The 22,256-nt window shown below is 51.0% G+C and overlaps 1 protein-coding gene across 1 annotated transcript in view; it reads left to right on the top strand.

Moving 5' to 3' along the window:
• LOC133353958 (phospholipase D1-like) overlaps window positions 1-22,256 on the top strand; it is a 60,107-nt gene that overhangs the window by 18,551 nt on the left and 19,300 nt on the right. The window contains exons 6-21 of the mRNA XM_061570492.1: window positions 5,297-5,402; window positions 5,790-5,855; window positions 9,451-9,509; window positions 10,193-10,285; window positions 10,937-11,095; window positions 11,490-11,639; window positions 12,840-12,923; window positions 13,505-13,586; window positions 14,269-14,379; window positions 15,363-15,572; window positions 15,998-16,310; window positions 16,873-16,965; window positions 18,688-18,806; window positions 20,340-20,453; window positions 20,960-21,070; window positions 21,775-21,863. Coding sequence (XP_061426476.1) covers window positions 5,297-5,402; window positions 5,790-5,855; window positions 9,451-9,509; window positions 10,193-10,285; window positions 10,937-11,095; window positions 11,490-11,639; window positions 12,840-12,923; window positions 13,505-13,586; window positions 14,269-14,379; window positions 15,363-15,572; window positions 15,998-16,310; window positions 16,873-16,965; window positions 18,688-18,806; window positions 20,340-20,453; window positions 20,960-21,070; window positions 21,775-21,863 — 1,959 coding nt within the window. The remainder of the gene's footprint in view (window positions 1-5,296; window positions 5,403-5,789; window positions 5,856-9,450; window positions 9,510-10,192; window positions 10,286-10,936; window positions 11,096-11,489; window positions 11,640-12,839; window positions 12,924-13,504; window positions 13,587-14,268; window positions 14,380-15,362; window positions 15,573-15,997; window positions 16,311-16,872; window positions 16,966-18,687; window positions 18,807-20,339; window positions 20,454-20,959; window positions 21,071-21,774; window positions 21,864-22,256) is intronic.

The following is a 22,256-nucleotide window of genomic DNA, read 5'->3' as shown; positions in this document are numbered from 1 at the left end:
ATGCGGGGGCACAGGGAGTTCTGTTGGGGCCGTCTAACAGAGCAAAAGGGGGCCTCGACTTAGCGGTGGCCCAGACCATGGTGAGGGGGGACAGTGAGCCGTTCGTTATGGTCCTGAATATGGGGTCGCGGCCGGCCGTGATTACGCAGGGAACGGTGCTGGCTCACGCCGCGCCGCTACCCGTCGAGGAACAGCTCGTTGCTCACGCCGATTCGAGTGCCGATACGCATTCTCAAAGTGAGGAGGGGACGGAGTGGTTGGACTCGTTGTGTGCCGGGTCCAGTAACTTGTCCAGTGTGCAGTCGGGTGCATTGAGGGGCTTGCTGCTCGAGTTCGCTGACGTGTTTAGCAGGCACAAGTATGATATTGGCTGCACAGACCTGTTGCGCCACCACATAGCTACTGGGGACGCGGCCCCTATTCGACAGAATCCCTTCCGGCTCAGTCCAGCCGAGAAGGAGCATGTGCAGTCGGCAGTTAATGACATGTTGGCGGCCGACATCATTGCGCCCTCTTCCAGTCCGTGGGGTGCTCCTATCGTCTTGGTTAAAAAACAGGATGGGTCCTTGCGGTTCTGTGTCGATTTCCGCCGCCTAAACAAAATCTCAATGGCCGATGCGTATCCGCTCCCCAGGATGGATGAGTCTCTGGATGCCTTGGCGGGAGCACAGTTTTTTTCGACGCTCGATTTGCTTTCGGGATTTTGGCAATTACCCCTCGATGACGAATCTAAACCAAAAACCGCTTTCCGGACACCGGGAGGCCTATTTGAATTCAACCGATTACCCATGGGTTTACATTCCGCTCCTGCCACGTTCCAGAGGCTCATGGAATTGGTTTTGTCAGGCCTCCAATGGGACACCTGTTTGATTTACCTCGATGATATCATCGTTTTCAGCCGGACTTTTGAGGAGCACCTCCAGCGACTGAGAGCGGTGTTTCTCAGGATGCGTTCCGCTAAGCTTAAATTTAAACCGGCTAAATGTTTTCTGCTTCGGGAATCGGTCAGGTATTTGGGCCATATCGTTAGCCGTTCAGGGATCTCGACAGACCCTGCTAAGACGAAATGCGTCAGCTCATGGCCAACGCCGACCTCTGTCACTGAAGTCCGCAGTTTCATAGGATTCGCCTCCTATTACCGTCGTTTTGTCAAGCAGTTTGCCACCATAGCCAGGCCCCTGCACGCTTTGACGGCTAAAGGGGTGCGGTTTCACTGGGGGTCGGAAGAGGAGGCCGCGTTCTGCTCCCTTCGTGACGCCTTGGTGCAGGCTCCCCCCTTGTGTTACCCCGATTTCACGCAACCGTTTGTGCTCGACACGGATGCCAGTAACACGGGTATCGGGGGAGTGCTCTCACAGGTGGTCGGGGGGGTCGAACGGGTGGTCGCCTACGGTAGCAGGGTTCTGTCCCCCGCGGAACAACGCTACTGCGTGACACATCGTGAATTGCTGGCGATTGTGTTTTTTATACAGCAATTCAGGCCGTATCTTTATGGCCGTCATTTTACGGTTCGCACGGACCATGCGGCTCTCCAATACGCTATGCGGGTGGCGCAGCCATCCGGCCAATTGTCCCGATGGTTGGAGGTCCTTCAGGACTACCAATTCACGACGATTTACCGCAAGGGGTTGCGCCACTCGAATGCGGATGCATTGTCGCGGTTGCCGCCGCGTACGGAATGCGCATGTCTGTTAGGATCGGCGCGGTGTAAACCCTCTGTCGCTGTCCCCGCGGAAGTTGTGCTCGCCGCCACGGATACTACGGGGGCCGACGCTCCCACGGGGAGGGACTCGCTGTTAGCGTTGCCTCTCATCGAGTGGGGCCGTCTGCAAATGTCCGACAGCTCCCTACTCACGCTACGTCGGAAGGTTGACGATCCCGAGGGAGGGGAAACGCGGGTCGGTTCCTGGGTGTGCAGACAGGGCCTTTTGATGAGGTGGGACAACATGTCCCGGCGTCACGTGCTCGTGGTGCCGTTTGCTATGCGGGGTAGGGTCGTCCTGGCTGCCCATGAACGACTCATGCACCTGGGGTTTCACAAAACGCTCGCCCTCATTCAGCGAGACTACTATTGGCCGGGGATGGGCAACGACGTGGCGAACATTCTTAAGGGATGTGTAGGGTGCGCCCAAAGAAAACCACCACCAATAGCGGCTAATCCACCGCTGCAATCCATTCAGGTTTCGCGCACGAACGAATTGGTCGCGCTGGACATCTTGGGGCCCTTTCCCGCTACGCCTCGGGGAAATAAGTTCCTGCTGGTTGGCGTAGAGTACTTCACTCGCTGGCCCATGGCATGGCCACTCGCCAACCAGTCGGCTGCGGCAGTGGCGGACGCCTTTGTCCAAGGTTATGTTTTGGACAAAGGCGCCCCCGAACGCTTGCTGACGGATCAAGGGAAACATTTTTCGAGTGTTTTGTTGCGCGAGGTGTGCGACCTGTTGGGTACAAAGAAAGTACGTACCTCCCCGTACCACCCGCAGACTGACGGTATGGTTGAACGTCTGAACAGGACGATTACGTCTATGCTGTGCCAACAGGTATGCGATGACCAGGTGGATTGGGACTTACAGGTACCGGGGGTACTAGCGGCCTATCGGATGGCACCTCATGCGGCGACGGGGTTTTCTCCATTTTTTCTGATGTATGGGCGGGAGGCCGATCCGGCCATGGACGTCCAACTGGGGATTTCCCAGCCACGTGCAAAATCTAAATTGGCAGACCATATCAAGTTTAACATCGCCAAATTGGCTGAAGCGCGAGAGGCTGCGAGATTTAATTCGCGGTCTCGGCAGATCGCGAACGAGCGATTGCATGGACGGAAGGTGCATACGCACAATTGGGAACCGGGCGATAAGGCCTGGCTGCATTGTCCACACGCACCGTTGGCTACGTCCCCCAAACTGTTGAGACCATGGAGGGGACCGGTGGAAATTGTGCGGGTTGCACGACCCCAGAGTATACAGATTAAATGGGGAAAACGCCGTTGGTACGTGCACCCCTCCCGACTGAAACCCTACGCGGCGCCGCGTGACCCCGGGTTGTGCCGTGACGACCGAGCGTGTGATGTGACCGTCGACTCGGGGAGGGATGTGTCGCAGGCTGATCCTCACGTGTCTCCACCTGACCCACCCCCAGGTGTCTCGGACCTGACGGCTGTTGACCGTCGGGAACCGGAACCCCGCGGCTCGCGCGGAGCCCCGATGCCTGGCCCATGCCTTCCTGAACTGCCGGCGCCACCGGATGGCCAACTGCGTCTGGTGCCGTTTGACGAACCGGCAAGGCGGACTCGGGCTAGGACGCAACACTTTTCATGAAAAAGAAAAAGAAAAGATAATTTTCCTTTTTTTGTTTAAAGCCCGACCTCGCTGCCGGGGTCCCCCTCTGCCGGGGTAATGTCCCGTTCAAGGGACGCTCGGACACATTGGGACGCTGCACGAGTCGGAGAGAAAAGAAGAGAAAATGAAAAATATTTTTTTTTGTTTTTTTTTATTGTTACTCTTTCCGCATACACATTATCGTTGCCACTCGCCGGATTGCGCATATTGTTCTTGTTGTGGGCGTGGCGGTTGCTGGGTTTTGCGGATTGCGGTGTTCATGTTGTGTTGTTAGGGTTTTGTTGTTATGTTACGGGGCACACATAGGGGTGAAGGGGTGTTGTATATTTTATTAGCAGCCGGGTCGGCTGCGAGCTATGTGGTAGGGGGTGATGTAGTGGTGGTATTGACGTGCGCCGACAGTGATGGATCACGGGGCGCGGGGTTGGGCACGCGATGTGGGCGTGGTATGGACGCGCGCGCGGGTGGTAAGGCGCGCTGACACAAGCTGGGAAAAGAGGATCGTAGCGAGTGCGCAGTGATTGGTCAGATAAGTGGGTGCTCTCAGCGACGTCCGCAGGAGGGGTATAAAGGGAGACGCGCGAGAGCACTCGTGGTCAGTGTTAACCAGTTGAAGACCGAAGACGGGGTGGAGGAGGTAGTGGCCCGAGACCCCTAGTCCCGCCGTCCTTGTGAGGACCGGGGCCCTGTGTGGCTCGGAGCCGAGACTGGGGGACCGGTAGTCCGACGCCCGTGTGGGTCGGGACGGTGGTACCCAGAGCCGAGACGGGCACCCCCGGCTGGGTGTGTCCCGGAAGGCTACGGGGCGTAAGAGCCCGTGTCAGTATAGCTGAGTGGGTGTCTGTCACCCGTGTAGCTGAGTGGGTGTGAGTCACCCGAGTAGCTAAGTGGGTGTCAGTCACCCGTGCAACGAAGTGGGTGTTAGTCACCCGTGTAGCTGAGTGGGTGTGGGTCACCCGAGTAGCTAAGTGGGTGTCAGTCACCCGTGCAACGAAGTGGGTGTTAGTCACCCGTGTAGCTGAGTGGGTGTGAGTCACCCGAGTAACGAAGTGGGTGTTAGTCACCCGTGTAACGAAGTGGGTGTTAGTCATCCGTGTAACTACAAGTTGGTGAAAATAAAGAGTGTGCTACCCGTGAAGTCGTCTCCTGCCGAGTTACTACTTTACACATGCGATGGAGTGGGGAGCGGTGGCGCATCGGTTGGCACACTGCGCTACGAACCCGGAAAGTTGTATCTGGTGCAGTCCTGGGCCTCCCCTAGGTTGACTTCGGCCTCAAACAAGTAGCTGGTGCAGTGTGCGGACACCATCACTCGGGAGACAATAGAAGTCAGGTGTGGTGCTCGCCGCACCACAACCTCATGTGCCATTCCGGCCTGAATGGGTGCTTGCTAACAGATTGCTCGGGCGAGTCCTGCTTGCAAACAAAACTCGCTCTCACAATCTCTAGAGAAGAGGATGAGTTTCGGATTGAAACATTTCACATGTTTCAGGACAATTTCCGAGTTTCATATGCGTTACAGTGCGTGCTATATTGGCCACGGGACACAACGTATTGTTGGGAAATCGTGATTCCCAATCAACCCGTAACATCAGCGGAACGTTCGGGTTGTCCGCGATATCGGTCTGACTTTTTGGAATTTTCAGATCAAAAATCTCGTGAACACAGCTTTGTAGCGGTTAGCGTGCTGCGCTACGAAACCGAGTTTGATCCCAGCTCACGGCCAACACCAGTGACGATTATCTCAACCGGTCCTGAGCCTCGCCTAGGTCGATTTAGCCTACAATTAGAACTTGGTTTGGTGTGTAAACATCGCCACTAGGGAGACAAAGGCGGCTGGGCGTGGTACTGGCCACCCACCTGCTTGTGTGCCATGTCGGCCTTCATAGGTGCTCTTCGCTAACAGCACTTGCCCCAACAGTCTGTTAAGGCTACACGGGGGGTCTTTGTCTTTGCAGTCACGTAGAGCTCAGGAAGTCCGTCAAAGGGCAGCAGAAGCAGGTCCCCGCGTTGCCACGGCGACCTGGCTTCATGGTAACGGAAGAGCGCATCTCCACCGGCAAGGTGAGGTCAAGGATCACAGGGTTACAGATATCAATCTCCCTGTACATTGCTGCTGTACTCGCTCATCACCATGCATCTCCCGTGTAAAATATCCGGGCAAGTGGCTAAACGGCATCGTCCGTGTAAATTACTTTGCCGAGATCACACAAATTCGATTTCTCCTGAACCTGCTCAAGAACATAATTTCTCTGTCTCTCCATTCACATGACACCACGAGTTTTATTATTTTCCATTTGACACCGTCGCTCAAGACGTTCCAATCTCCTCGCCTTCCTTGCTCAGAGGCTAGGTTTCCGCCACACACAACTCCACACTTGGGTCTTCACCAGTCTCACCTTCGCGTGTGGCGGATGGCAATCTTTACGTTTTATGTCCGTCAATTCGCAGGACTTCTTACAGGAATTCCTCACCAGCCTACTCAAGCAGCCGATCTACATGAATCATCCAGCTACTGTGAGTACCCAAAGACAAAGTTTCCCCGTATAACCTGAGCAGACTGTTAGGGTGAGTTCCATTAGCGAGTACCTATGAAGGCCTTCCTGTAACGCGAGCGGGTGGATGGCCAGCACCGCGCTCGGCCGCCTTTGTTTCCCAAGTGGCGACGTTTACACATCGCATCACGTACTCATTTACAGAGGTGGGACAAAGTCATTGTTATGCAAGTCCAAGTCGAGTCTGAAGTCATCAAATTCATGACTCGAGTCTGACTCGAGTCCAAGTCACATGACTCGAGTCCACACCTCAGAGGTGGGACAAAGTCATTGTTATGCAAGTCCAAGTCGAGTCTGAAGTCATCAAATTCATGACTCGAGTCTGGCTCGAGTCCAAGTCACATGACTCGAGTCCACACCTCTGCTCATTTAAGACTGAGTCGACCTCGGGTAGTCCCAGGACTGGTTCAACTAAAGTGTCGCTGGTTTGAAAAATAAGAATAGGTTTTAAAATTTCTGGCAATAAAACAGGGTGTTAAGATGTTCAAACACCTAATAGAAACCTTTTGCAAGGAATCGTGTCTGTATTAACCACACGTACTTGCGGTGAACATGCAAACAAACATGCTCTGATAATTATATATGGCCATTATCTTTTAAACTGATTGGCCTACATCAGAGACAACCTTCTTTATGGCCTAGTCTCACCAGTGTCAGAGCAGAGAACGCCAAAAGGTGAACAGCACAAAGACAATGCCACACGTATCAGAGCATTTATAACTCGGGATGAGCAGCTATATCATGGGACCTTTTTGCCAGCATCAAACTTCAAAGTATGAAAAATAAGAATGGGTTTTACCCTTTCTGGCAATAAAACATGATAGCTATGTCCCTGGTTTGTTTGCCTTGGTGAAACAAAAAAAAACGTTACAACAGCGCATCAATCATTGCAGACACAGGAAAACAACCTTCAAGTTGTGCACCATTCAAACAACATCGGCAGGTACTGCACATCAAAGCTGAAGCACCAAGTCCTTTAACCACATGGGCAGCGATGCAGTGCATTTTCACAGGTGTAAAAAAGGGATATCTTAAATAAAGGAGGGAATAAAAAAAAATCTAATTAGAAATTCTGACTCCTGCGAAGGGCTTTTCAGCAGTTTAACACGTAGGCTTTCGCGACCAATGTTATTCATAATCAACGTTTTTGGGTTTAGATCGCGTTATTTATAAATGTGTCGTAACCCTCCACCCGACACGGCCAATCAATAAAAAAGTGTCACGTTGACAAAGACAAATAGTTCACTGCTTTAGCCCACCGGTGTGTTGAAGCCACAACATTTACAATTTAAGTACGACGTTTCGCTGGTAATTGCAATCAGCATCATCGGGCAATTCGCCAGAATGGTGAGGTTCTCCTGTGTCTCCCGTTCTTATATAGAGCAGCAGCAGGGTGACGTCATCATTAACTCATTAACTCATCAGGTGCCAAGATTCAAGGGGGGAGTGATTGTAATTATATACTAGATTAGTAATCAGGCTATTGTTACGATGCGAGTTGTAGATTAGTAATCATTTGGAATGTGTTTTATTGTGATTATGCTACATTAGTAATCAGTTAGTGGTTGTTTCCCTTATAAGTAATTGTAATGTATCTTATTTAATAATACGCTTCCAGGCCGCACTAAGCCTGTAGCTGTCTGAGCGATTAAAGTTATTTATGTTTCTCTCAATTTCAATCGATTCTCTAATTAGTCTTTGCCAGTAGTAACTAGTTTTACACAACACTTCCACGTTGTCAAAATCAATTGAGTGTCCCTGTTGGCATGCATGTTCTGCTACTGCCGACAGTTGTGTTTGTGATAGTTTAATATTTCTCTGGTGTTCTTTTAGTCTTACACTAACGTTACGCCCTGTCTGTGGATATTTTACTTGGGCATGGCCCAAACGGTAAAATAACACACAGCGTTTACAGAAAGCCAACGCACACTGATGCCTATCTGAATGCAGATTCGCATCATCACCCAGCTCAGAAATCCTCTCTTATCAAGACGCTCATACATCGGGCTAAAACAGTGTCAGATGGTGAAAGTCTAGTGAGAGAGATTAAACATGTTAAAGAAGCACTAAGACAGAATGGCTACAATAATGCTCAAATTAACAGAGCACTAAAAGCCAAATCACGATCGCAAAGCAACACTGCTGAAAGCGATAAGATTATTAAAACAATAAAAATACCATTTATCTCAGGAGTAACTGATAAATTAGCCCGTGTTTTGCAAAAGCAAAACATTACAGTAAGATTTGGAACAGTACACAAAATTCAACAACTAGTAACGTGCACTAAAGACGAATTACCTAAATTATCAACAGAAGGTGTATATCGGATTAATTGTGTATGTAGCAGATGCTATATTGGACAGACAGGGCGTAACGTTAGTGTAAGACTAAAAGAACACCAGAGAAATATTAAACTATCACAAACACAACTGTCGGCAGTAGCAGAACATGCATGCCAACAGGGACACTCAATTGATTTTGACAACGTGGAAGTGTTGTGTAAAACTAGTTACTACTGGCAAAGACTAATTAGAGAATCGATTGAAATTGAGAGAAACAGAAATCACTTTAATCGCTCAGACAGCTACAGGCTTAGTGCGGCCTGGAAGCGTATTATTAAATAAGATACATTACAATTACTTATAAGGGAAACAACCACTAACTGATTACTAATGTAGCATAATCACAATAAAACACATTCCAAATGATTACTAATCTACAACTCGCATCGTAACAATAGCCTGATTACTAATCTAGTATATAATTACAATCACTCCCCCCTTGAATCTTGACACCTGATGAGTTAATGAGTTAATGATGACGTCACCCTGCTGCTGCTCTATATAAGAATGGGAGACACAGGAGAACCTCACCATTCTGGCGAATTGCCCGATGATGCTGGTTGCAATTACCAGCGAAACGTCGTACTCAAATTGTAAATGTTGTGGCTTCAACACACCGGTGGGCTAAAGCAGTGAACTATTTGGCTTTTCAGCACTTTACGCCTGGCCCGTCGCCCCCACTTATGTCCTCTTCTTCCCTCCCCAATGTGTGCAGATTCTACTAACTATTGTATGTAGGGTGTGTAGGCATGTATGCCTACAAAATCTGTTTCATTTTTAAAGGGGAGAGAGTGATTTTATTTGGTTGGGAGGGGGGTCGCCAATTTTTGGAACCCTGTTGGATCAACTTTTTACTCCCATATCTGGGGGGGGGGGGGTTCCACTTGCTTTAACTTTCTGATGCAGGCCTTCTGAAAGGCTCTTGTAATTTAGTTGACGGACAAACAAACTTCCGGGCTTTTATAATAGCCCAGGGCAGGGAAGGGATTTAAAGCCAAACCCACAAGAGTGAGCTCGTTCCAAAACGTGTTTTGTGCAGAAGTCGCAATCGGGTACCCAATACACGTACCCTACCTGATACCCGGCTACCCGTACCCAGCCGGGTATCGGGTAGGGTACCCGTTTGCGACCCTGGTGCGGCCGGGTACGGGTACGGGTAAGGAATCAAAACCCGTTTGCGACCTCTGGTTTGGTGCTGTGACCGCTGCCGCTCAGATGGAGTTCCTGGAAGTCAGCGAGCTCTCGTTCATCCGCGACCTGGGCTCCAAGGGAGTGTGAGTTCTGCTTCTCCAACGTTTCCCTTGGACTTTCCACGAAGTTACCGAAGCAACCCAAAATAACTGATCAAACGTGAAATGCCATTGAAATAATAAAATAATACCTTTGATATATTAAGGGGGATTTTGCACTGCCAGAGAGACCAATCAATGCTGGTAGAAATGTGACGTACAAATACGTTCATGTGAATAGTTCTGAGCCTACACGGTCAACGCATACATGCACAATCCTTGTGCGATCAAACTTTAGCGTCAACCAGTGTGAGGTTACGCTCTAATCGATTATAAGGCTCCACTTCTGCCCTCGAGGCACAAGGTTCCCCACCCTTGCCCTATTCCCTGCCCTTGCTTCCTCTTCGCTTCAGTAATTTTATTTTAAATTGTCATTCTCATTGATAAAAAAATAAACCGATCATATTTTATTTTTTTGCGGTGTATGTATGGCAAGCAGCGTCGTTCATGCAAATGACATCTCGCGATGTTGCTGTAGAATTTGCGATGAACCACAGACAAGCGGAAAGGCGACCAGAACCGTCGCTAACGTTTGCCCAAGCTCTGCGGTCCTTTTGTCAGGATGCGTTGTTATTTTCGGTAGCTTCAGGAAAAAAAAAGTACAACAACAACAACTGACACGTGGGAACGGAACGAGCTTCTGACGTTTGCGGCCGCGTGCTCCGCAGGGAGGGGACCGTGGTGAAGCGCTCCGGGGGCCACCGCATCCCGGGCCTCCACTGCTGCGGCTACCACAAGGCGTGCTACCGCTGGGCCAGGCGGTGAGCGCGCGTGGGCGCGTGGGAGATGGGGTTAGCGGTGGTGTGGCGGTTAGCGCGCTGCGCCACCAACCTGATGGGTGACCCGGGTTCATTTCCCGCTCACGGCCAACACCGGTGACGATTATCTGAACCGGTTCTGGGCCTCCCCTCGGTCGACTCGGCCTCAAATGAGTACCTGGTGCGATGTGTAAACATTGCCACTGGGGAGAAAAAGGCGGCCGGGCGTGGTGTTGGCCAACCACCCCCTCGTGTGCTGTTCCAGCTTTCATAGGTGCTCGCTAACAACACTTGCCCCTATAGTTTAAGGCTATACAGGGGATTTTTGTTTATATTTTTTTATGGGGTTGGCACACGCTGCGCTACGAGCCCGACAGCCCGAGGCTTGATTTGGCTAATATCGGCACGAATGCCTGAACCGGGTCTGGGCCTCCGCTAAGTCGACTCAGACTTAATTTACCACCGTGGCGTGGCGTGTGTAACGCATCGGGGAAATGAAGGTGGCCGGGCGTAGTGCTGATCACCCCACCCCCTTGTGTGCCGTGCCGGCCTTCCACAAGTGGCGGATCGCCAACATCACTTTCCCCCTGACCGTTTGTTGGAGGCTATTCAGGGGATCTTTTTCTTGTCTTCGTGTGCTTTTTGCGGCACAAGATGGCTGGTAGTGAAGGACTCGTTCGTGCTGTACCAGCGGCCCGAGGACGGCAGCGTGGCGTCCGTGCTGCTGTACGACCGCGGCTTCTGCGTGAAGTTGGCCGCCGCAGCCGCCCGCGTGGACGTGCGCCACGGCCTCGTGCTGAAGAACCTTTCCAGGTGAGTCCAGCGGACGCGGAGACCCGCGGCGACGCCACTGACGGCAATGAGACTCGATGTCAGCTGTGAACATTGTTACAGCTGCGAACGACGACGATGGTGATGGCGAGGATGATGATGACGACGACGATGATAACGATGATGACGACGACGACGGTGATGGCGGCTATGAAAAGGATGATGATGACAAAGATGACGACGACGATGATGAAGATGACAATGGTGATGAAGCTGACGATGAAAACGACGACGGCAATGATAACGATGTCAGCCGTGAAAATTATGACAATAACGATAATGATGACGGCGACGACGTCGACGATGGTAACGATGAAAGTGATGGGGACGACGACGATGACACCGATGCCGTCGCGCGTGCCTCGGTCTCGCGCAGGTCCCTGACCGTGCAATTCCCCACGTTCAGGCAGGCCAACTCGTGGGCTTGCTCCATCGGGGAGTTTGCGTGGAAGCACGGCAAGGACTTCCTCTCCGACAACCGCTTTGACTCCTTCACCCCGGTCCGCGAGGGAACCCTTGCCAACTGGTATCCGAATCGACATCGGAGTCTGTTGTTTTGTACTGCAAGAGGAATCCGATGAGCTATAAAAGCTCCTTTTCACTGATTTCCAGTAGGGACATGGGGTCAGAACGCTACAACAACAAGCAATGTGACAATTCGATAGGAGTCCAAAGTATAGGAAAGATACGCAAATAACTTTAAAAAATATACAAATAAAACGAAACTATGTTTAATCTTACCAGATAAAGCCCTATCCCCTTCTTTTTCACAAGTGATAGCTCAACGAAGTGGCTTATCATCACGTGGAATATGTTTAGCAGCAAAATAATCTAAATGATGCACGGTCGTGTCGGAGCACCGCTGTGTTTGATTTAAAGCAGCCACCAAGGCTGACTCTGCGTTGTTGTTGTTGTGGGAGGTGACCAAGTAAGTGGCTTAGTGGTCAGAGGGCTCGGCTAGCAGCACTGAAACTCTGGGCTTGAGGTCAGAGCCACCCATGTTTAAACCGGGTTCTCTAGCGGAGTGAATTAATCGTCTCGGCTCAAAAACCCCATCGTATTAGATTGTGGTTTCCAATTATTTTGGTAAAATTTCAGCTCAATATGAAAAAAATTCAGGTTGCCATGAGACACTTCTTGAATTGTCTTCAATGCTGGCCACATCACGGACTTCTCATTTTATAATAATAACCATTACTACAGCCCTGTCTCACAACCTCTGCTGGATGAAGGCCTTTCTACGCTCTCTCAGTGTTTGAGGTTGGTGACCATATTTCACCACACTGGTCATTGTGGGTTGCTGAAGGTGGGTGCTGGGGGTTGCTCGGACACGGTTCAGATATAACCTGCCACTGATGTTAGCCGTGGCAATGTTTTTTTTACTCTGGTCGCCGGGTTCATAGCGTAGTGTGCTAGCCACCTCACCCGCAGCTCCACTTCAGGGTGTCACTGAGGATTTGCTTTGATGTAGGGCACTTGCTGCAACGCCTCAGCAACTCAAAAGCACCTTACATCCTGCCTCACCTCAACCGTCTCAGTGCCCAGCTACAATCTCAGAATCTGTATTTATACTGCAGGAATCCGGCGAGCTGTAAAGCTATTTTTCACAGCTGTCAAATAAGACTTGCTGAGGGGAGCTCGGACACGTGCTCCCTTCGCCCGTCGCCGCAGGTTCAAACCGCGTAAAACTTTGGGGGTCATGTCCGGCATGGCCGCTGTCGCGCAGGTTCGTGAACGCCGCCGGGTATTTTGACGCCGTGGCAGTTGCGTTGGAGGCAGCGACGGAAGAAATCTTCATCTGCGACTGGTGGTGGGAGGCGCGGGCAACCGGTCACACACACACACACGCGCTCACAGCCTACGTGCTCTGTTGGGGAAACTGCTATTAGCGAGCGCCTATGATGGTTGGCACGGCGCACCAATGGGGTGGTGTGGCTAGCACAACGCCCCGCCACATTTGTCTCCCCAGTGCCGATGTTTTTATTAGACACCGCACCAGGGTCCTAACTTAAGGTTAAGTCGACCGAGACAATGCCCAGGACTGGTTCGTATACATGCCACTTTCGTTACTCACTGGCCGAGAATTAAACCGCGGCCTGCCGGGTTTGCAGCGCAGCACGCTAAGTCGCTAACCACCACTCTACTCACATTTGCACAACTGTGAGTGGTTTGTTACGATTCCTGACGACGCTCTTTGTCTTTGCCGTGCAGCTACTCGCTTCAGGTGTGGACAAAGCGGTTGGCGGGCGACGATTAGGTTGCGTGATTTCGAAAGGAGCGATGCGCTTGTGCTTAGCGGTCGCTCAGGTATGGACCTGGCCTGAGAAAGGCGCGAACACCACATTTGACTGATGACTGGATAATGTCGGGATTTGGTTGCCTCTCATGCAGGCTAAGCCCGGAGATTTTCCTGCGGAGGCCGATTGTGGATGGGAACACGTGGCGCCTGGACTGCATTCTCAAGCGCAAGGCGGTACATTGATCATAGATCGTCGCATTGACATCCTCGTTAGAATCACACGGATCATACCTTGGATTGGTGTTCCCTCATTTGAATGGTTTTCTCTTTTTTCCTCCCCAGTTTCGTTACAGTTGTGCAGCTCGTAGTGCATCACCGCATCTTAGACAATGGCCCACTGAAGGGGGTTTCACAGAACTACTTCTGAAGTCCCTTAGATGGGCGCTGCAATTTCCCACGTGCCCAGCTGTAGTTTGTCGCGTGGCAGTCATGCTGATATTTTTACATTTTCAGCACTGAAATTTTGCCGCACGAATAGAGACCCCATATTTAACACAACAATTTTGCGTGTGCTGAGACTCTTTATTGAATCAATTAAATTCAATTGATGTCTCGTTGCTCCCCACACGCAAACTAAATTTAACCAAAAAGTAGCAAATCCTCAATCAAACTTTCAATACAGAATCAAGCCAAGTCATCAATCGCCTGGGAGGTAAATCATAACCCTCTACGGTGGTGATGCTGGCGGTGGTGATGGTGGTGCTGTTGGTGGAGGTGGTGGTGGCGGTGTTGTTGATGATGTTGGTGGTTGTGGAGGTGCTGACGGTGGTGATGGTAGCGGTGGTACTGGTGGTGGTGGCGATGGAGGTGGTGGCGGTGTTGTTGTTGATAATAGTGGTGCTGGTGTCTCACACAGGAGCAGGGAGTGCGAATCTTCGTGCTTCTCTACAAGGAAGTGGAACTCGCTCTGGGCATTAATAGTGGCTACACCAAGAAAACGCTCATGGATCTCCACCCCAACATCAAGGCAAGACCCCCACACCTTGCGCTCCTGAGTGATTGGTGATCAGTAAAATAGCTCGAGGAAGCGGACATCACAGAACTACCTTTGAGATTCCTTCAAGTTGCCTCAGGTGCACAAAGTAGGGGGCAGCCTTTTTTCACCTGCCCTGTAACAGTAATGCTTGCTGCATGGCAGAAAAAAAATATATTTATCATTCTCAGAGCTACAATTTAGCCAAAAATTCAGAGCAAAAACAAATTAAATAGAAGGTTTTTGTGTGTGCATTCATTGGTGATCGGGATGAGACCACCAACTAATTGCACAATATTTGTGACTCTATGGATGACTGTGTAAGTCTATGGCCTCTATGTGAGTCTACGGGTTTGTATGCGAGTGCAGGGGCCCTGAGGCAAATTATGACGTCTCATTGATGCGAGCATGTCATGGTGTGGCTCCGGCTGGACTCGGCAACTAGCCATTGAAAAAAAATCACCTGTGCTGTGAAGACGCTGCACCTGTGCTGTGAAGACTCTGCACCTGTGCTGTGAAGACTCTGCACTGGCTCGGCCCATTTAGAAACATCACATACTTGGCTGATGTAAATTTCCACGTGATAAGCCACTTCGTTGAGCTGTCATTTGTGGCCAATGTCCCTTCTGAAAAAGAAGCTAATAGCTCAGTGGGCTTTACCTGATTTAAAAGAAAAATTGTATTTTTTTAAAGTCATTTGTTTACCTTTACTATACTTTGAACTCTTATCATGTTTTTTGTATTGTTTTTTGTTGTTGTAATGTTCTGACCCGCCCATGAAAAATAGCTTTATAGCTCATCGAATTCCTCTAGTATAAATAAATATTCTGATTTTGATGTTAGAGAACAATTTTTTTTTTATTCCGAAGGCCACCTCCGCAATTATCCTCGCGCTAAACTAGCTCTCAGAACCGGCAACTCACCGCAGCGCCATGACCCAGCCGGTGAAACCCGCCATCCCCACGGTGCGGCCGCAGGTGATGAGGCACCCGGACCACATGTCGTCCACGGTGCTGTTCTGGGCGCACCACGAGAAGCTGGTGGTGGTGGACCAGTCGCTGGCGCTGCTGGGCGGCATCGACCTGGCGTACGGGCGCTGGGACGACGAGCGGCACCGTCTCACGGACGTGGGCGACGTGCGCCGGACACCCCAACGCAGCCCCTCGCTCTCGCGTCGCGAGTCGTCGGTGAGCGGGCGGAGGGGCCATTAGGGATGGGGCGTACAGGTGAGGGGGGTGTGGGCGGTACGGCGAGAGTATACAGGTGAGTGGGTGTAAGCGCCCGAGAGATCGTCCACCTTGGAGATGGAGCGATGAGATTGGCTAGTGTACGGGTGCTGGATGCATTGTGGGAACTGTGAGGTTGGAGGTGGCAGGGCCACCCAAAGGTTCCTGGAGGCACGGGGCAGAATTCCACATGGGACTACTTTATTCATTCAACAAAATGGGGCCCCTTATGAGGGGGCCTCTTTTGTGTGAGGCCACTCACTAGTTGCAGTGACTTAAGGAGGCCTCATCCAGCTGATCACGATCGTGACGGTGAGACGAATGGGTTAATGTTTGAATGATTAAATGAAGGAGTAGATGACTTTACGAGCGGTTGGTCTCGGCAGTCAAAGGTGACGACGCAGGTGGAGCGGCGCAAGGAGGTGGAGCGGCGCGAGGAGGTGGAGCTGCACGAGGAGGTGGAGCTGCACGAGGCGTGCGTGCTGGCGAGCTCTCTGGAGGGCGCGCTCCGCATCGTTCCGTCGCCTCCACCGTCGTCGTTGACGATCACGACACCAGCGGCGACGTCATTGTCACGGGAGCGTTCCAAGAGCAGCGCAGGGTCCGGCAGGCACCTGGGGCCCCTGCCGCTCGTGCTCTCGGGCCACCGCGTCCGAGAGCGCAGCGGCAACCGTGGCGCAGACGACGGCGTCGACTCGCGTGGGTCCCGACCGGCGACAGCCAACGCCGTGTTTTATTCACTGCTGGTCCTGTTCAGCTACGCCCCCCCCCCCTCCCCCGAGATATAAAGAGATACAAATAATCGATAAGGGAGATAAAAGAGCCATAAGATATTAAGAGAGCTGGAGACAAAAGATGCGGTTTGTTGGTAAAGCGGCCCGCGAGCACATGCTGACATTATTACATGGTGCCACGGTGGTTTGATGTTAACTACCTCGCCTGGTATGCAGGAGGTCGGGGGTTTCGAACCTGACCCTGACGCCTGGATATATGGAGTTTGCATGTTCTCCCTGTGGTCACGTGGATTTTCTCCGGGTCCTCTGGTTTTTCCCTCCACATTTAGAAACGTGCGCTTAGAGTATTTGGCTGCTATAAAGTTCCACATGATGAGCCACTTCGTTGAACTATCATTTGTGGCCAGGTCGCTTCTGCGAAAGAGCTACACAGCTCAGTGGGCCTTACCTGGTAAAATGAAAAAAATAGTTTGGTGGCAGTACTGCCCAGTTTGTTAAGGCTATTCGGAGGATATTTGTCTTTGCAGGCTCGGTGTGTGGTGAAGAACGTTTCTGGCACGGGAAAGACTACTGCAACTTCATACTCAAGGACTGGGTGCAGCTTGACAAGCCTTTTGCCGGTCAGTGTCTCTACTGCTCCCTTCTCAAATCGCTGCTGGATGAAGGCTTCCCCGCACTGTGTCAATCATTCAGCCACAAGTTGTTGTCTGACCATACTTCACCATGCTGGTCAGTGTGGGTCGATTAAGGGGGCCGCCCAGGAATCGTTCGGATATCACTCGCCCACTGATACTAGTCGCGGCCAGGAATTCATCATCATCATCAGTCGCAGCAGCAGCAGCCTTGATCTATTCACTGCTGGATGAAGGCCTCCCGAAGCTGCCACCACCTCTTTCGGTGATACGATGCATCCAGCAGTGGATCGACGAGAGGGCATTATGCAGAGTTACATTCCTAACAATATTTTCCAGCTTGCTGATAGACTGATGGACAGTAATACCCCGATTTACGCTTCTCCCTTTTACGTCATTTCTCAAATACGCGGTCACTTTGTGAATACCACGACGACCTGATTAGCGTCGCCTCAACCCCACACTCACGCCGCTGACAGCGTCGCCCGTCTTTTTTCGTTATCCGTCGCCTCTCAACCTTCGCCTCCACCGTACCCTGTAAATCGCTTTGATCGACGTCGTTTTGATATTCGTAGTCGCATCTTTCACAGAGGCATCCCCCGATGTAAACCGGGGTGCTACTGTCTTATGTCGGATGACGAATAGCCACGGCCATTGCGAAGAGGTGTCCTCGAATTTGTGTGCTGGAAATACATGGTGAGCCATATAGATACACTTTATACATACCCACTAAAGTAATAATCAAAGTCCATAATTTTATGGCTGGGGCAAGTTTTACCAAAGGACTTTCCCACAACGTGTTACTCGATTTATCGGCCCCAGAGGGATGATGGCTTGAGTCAACTCGCAACCAGAATTTGAACTCGCAGCCTTCCGATTGCGAGCCCCCCCACCTCCCCCGCCCGCACTGCCGCTGAGCCACCTGGCGGCCGGGCACTCAAGTTCGAGGGCGCGGTAGAGAAAACAAGACGTCTCGTTCCAACGCCTCTGTAAGAAGGAACACAGAGGCTCAGCACATGGGGAAGGGCTCTCTTTGTTGACACGTCCATCTCCCAGTCTCAGCCACCATCCTGTCCTGCTTCCCCCTCCTCTCTCTCCCTCTCTCTCCCTCCTTTCAACTAATCTCTGCTTTGCCTCTCTCCTCCCTCTGAAATGTATCCACCCCGTCCATGGATGTGACAGCTCTGCTATTTTATGCTATTTTGCTAAGGTTTTCAGGTCCATATGGCGTAAATCCGTTTCAATACGGGCACATTTTTTTGTCTGTTTCTCCCTTGTGATGGGACTTTGTCGGATGAACGTTGAAATTTTTAAAGGGCATGGGATGACCAATAGGGTCCGAATTGGTCTGTAATAAGGTAACCACTGATAAGTGTTTGATATCTATGGCTCTGCTATGTTATTAAATTTTGCTAAGGGTGCTTATAACACCTTTGCACCTCTACACAGCTCTCGGCGATCTCAACGCACGTCTAAAATCCTCCTCGACTCTCTCCGCTGCGAGATACGGAGCCATCGCTTTCACGATGTTCAGTCTTCCTGCTGAAAAGTAAACGGCAGTTCAGGGGTGGGGGTAGTGTGGCAATGAGTGGGGTATCTATAGATAGATCGCCCTGTATATATTTTTTTCACCGCCCGAGTCGCCGAGCCAGCTCCGTGCGCTTAACACCAACACCGCGTCGGTCGCCCGGCTGCGACTCTGCCCGGCAGACTTCATCGACCGCTACAAGACGCCGCGCATGCCGTGGCACGACACCGGCGTCGCGGTGCATGGAGCGGCGGCGCGGGACGTCGCCAGGCACTTCATCCAGCGCTGGAACTTCACCAAGGTGCGCCCGCCACTGAAGACGACGACGGTGATGTTGAAACTGTTGCCACTGATGATGATGATGATGTTGCTCCTACTGTTGCTCTCGCTTCTATTGCTACTGCTGCTACTGCTTGCGGTGATGACATCACCTTTACAGGAAGACCTCTTCACAATTCTGGCAAATCGCCTGATGATGCTGGTTGTTGTAATCACCAGTGAAACGTCGTACTCGAATCGTAAATGGTGTGGGCTTAGTCTCCAACACACCGGTGTGCTGAAGTAATAACTAAGTGGCACTTTTTGTTTATGTGACAAATCTTACTAATTGGCTGCATCGGGTGGTGCCGAGTTTTAACGACACATTTATATTTTCACAATCTAACCCAACATTTTTTTTAATAGACTGCTTCTACTGCTGCTACTGTTGCTGCTTTCACTTAAGATCCTGTTGCATCTGCTGCTGCTACCGCTGTCGCATCTGCTGCTGTGTTTACAATTTCAGGGAGGCAAAGGGGGTGCAGGGGCTGTCGTACCTCCTGCACCCTGCATGTTCCCTTGCCCTGTATGTCTGGAGGAGGGGTGAGGAACAGGTTCCTCTACTGAAGGCCAAAGAGGACATTCAAATACATTTGATGAACCACACATTAACACATACCGTAGTGTTATCAACTGATATAGAATTAGTTTGGTTAAGGTGCTTATGGTGATGGGCCAATTTTATGTAGTAGGCCCAGGGATTAATATCGCTCAGGTCTGCCCGGGTCAGTAACCTGAACAATATTTCCACTCCCAGTACACCCCACATCCATTATACCCCTTGCTATGTATGTGGCTATGAGTCACGACCCTACCCCACAAATGAGAAATTAAGCCCAGGGTAGGCCTCATGTGGCCATGCTCTGTATGTACAAAATGAAGTCGCCAGGGAAGTGCCAAGCCAGGCCTTCATGATTTGAGATGCCAGGTTGTTTTCCACTGCAGAGCCCAAACCGTGCCACTGATGAACACGGTTGATGCCGTGTCCTCCGTGTGCTGACTGACGTCACGCGCAGTCGATGTGCGACAGCCCCAGCCCCCTGGCCCTGCTTGGCCTTGTGAGGCCAGCCTTTGACTGTTTGGTTCCGCGAGGGCCCTGCGCTTGCTCCACTCGGATGTGCTAGTGGAAAAGGGTGTGGAAGCCGGGAGCATGGTGGCGAGATGTTAACTACCTCGCCTGGTATACAGGAGGTCGTGGGTTCGATCCCAAACCTGGCATAGTTGCGTGGATTTTTCTCCGGGTCCTCCGGTTTTTCCCTCCACATTTAGATTCAACGTGCGTTTAGAGTATTTGGCTGCAATAAATTTCCAGACGATAAGCCACTTCGTTGAGCTATCATTTGTGGCCAGGTCGCTTCTGAAAAAGAAGCTGATAACTCAGTGGGGCTTATCTGGTAAATTAAAAAAATAGTTCCGAGCTTAGTTTAAGCCATCACGTTCGAGGATGTCGGCTCGATGCGACTACGGGGTACCACGTACATTTCTCATGACTCGCGGGAATGCGATGTCCTTCCAGATCGTGAAGAAGAAGTCGAAAAGGAACTCCTTCCCTTTCCTGCTGCCAAAATCCCACCGCACGTCACAGCAGCTCCACTACTCCCTGCCTGGTTCCGTGGCCACCAACGTGCAGGTTTGCCAAGTTCACATCCAGATTGAAGTTGCCACCCGATGCGGATTCTAAATATCTCCTGGATGTCGACCCATGCCTCTGACCAAGTTTCCCAGACCGTGCCCGATCTCATCAGATCTCGGAAGCTGAGCAGGGGTCAACTTGGACAGGGCTTAGATGTGCTACCACCATGCATAAAACAGGTGTCATAGGCTGCTTCTGGGCTATACTGTGGGTAGTGCGGCAAATTAAAGTGTTATACTGTACATCTATGCTCCCACAACTTTGCTGCCCACTTTCCTCAATTCACACTGAACAACATGGTGAAGTCCAGTCAGATAACCCAAACGAACTGTACGGTGTGGAGAAACCTTTATCCAGCAGTGAATTATAATAATATATAATATTGACAGATGGGCTGTACCTGTCCTTTGTTGAAACATGCTCGTGTGGTGTGCATTATCTCATAAAACGTGAGATGTGCCACAGCGTTTGCTCCGCGGTCAATTTGTGATGCGCCGGCCCAGGTGCTGCGCTCTGTGAGCCACTGGTCAGCGGGGGTCACATGTCACGAGGAGTCCATCCACCTGGCGTACTTATCGGCCATCCGCAGCAGCAAGCACTACATCTACATAGAGGTGGGATACCGCGCCACCAGCTCAAGCAACCTCACCGAGCCACCACTCCACCAGCGACATCGCCAGCGGTGGTGTACAAAATTATTTGGCACCTGTCCTTACGGATACTGCAAGGTCCAACCATGTCCGTCCGGTGCTCGCCGAACTGCATTGGCTTCCGGTTGCCGAACGAATATAATTATGAGGTCACAATCATTACCTTGTTGGTCTCGTCAAGGAGCATAAACCATCAAACGAACTCCGGTCATCCTAACAGTAGCGGCTTTTGGCTAACCAGCGAACAAAGGCGGTGGTCACAGCATCGCGCGCTTCCAGATGCGCTTTTGCACCTGTCTTGGAACGCTCTTCCGATATTAGGAAGCCACTGGAACTATGCACTTTTAAATATAAATTGAAAACGAATTTCGTTCGAACTCCTTGTTGTTGTGTTTAGTTTGTTGACCTTCCCCTGCACCTCCGATTAGCACGGTTGGCAACATACGGTACTAGAGAAGTTCAACATACATACAGTACAACCAACTCCACCAAGTAACCACACCACCAGTAATGTCACTGGCACCACCTGCTCTACCAACACCACCGACTTCGCCAAGCCACCACACCACCAGTGGCACTTCACTAGCATTTCCCAGCGTGCCGTGTGTGGCACTGACCCTTGCCTCCACTCTGCGTGTCAACGGTCTGATTATTTGCGAGTCCCACAGAATCAGTTCTTCATCAGCTGTGCCGACAACAAGACGGTTTTTAACAAGGTGGGAGATGCCCTCGTGGACAGGATCTTGCAGGCCTACAGGTACCATCTGTACATCGCGATATTTTCTGGTTGTTAATGTATGTGTAGTGACACCAACACACGCTCTTGCTTTACTAAGAGCCTTTATTTTGGACACGACGCTATTCCTAGACCCAGGCTTCGGTTCTTGATGCTTGAACTACGTCTTCTCTCCAACCGTCCATTCCACTCGTGCTCTCCCCTTTTATATTCCTCCAGCCCCTTTTTATCCGCTCACCCCCATTTCCGTCACCCAATCCTCGTCCTCCTGTTCTAACGGTTGTTAACCATTACCCCAACAGCTCACCCTCGTTTTCCCGCCTTTTGTGTTTGAATTTCTCAACCAATTGGGTCAATTCTCTGGCACTAACCAATCCCATTTGAAGCCTCTCTGCACCATTCAGAGGCTTGATA

Source organism: Lethenteron reissneri, chromosome 45 (assembly GCF_015708825.2).
Source record: "Lethenteron reissneri isolate LAM-NWPU_2019-01 chromosome 45, ASM1570882v1, whole genome shotgun sequence".
Lineage (NCBI taxonomy): Eukaryota > Metazoa > Chordata > Hyperoartia > Petromyzontiformes > Petromyzontidae > Lethenteron > Lethenteron reissneri.
The sequence above is the reverse complement of the archived record's forward strand: the minus strand, read 5'-3'. Positions and strand labels throughout refer to the sequence as shown.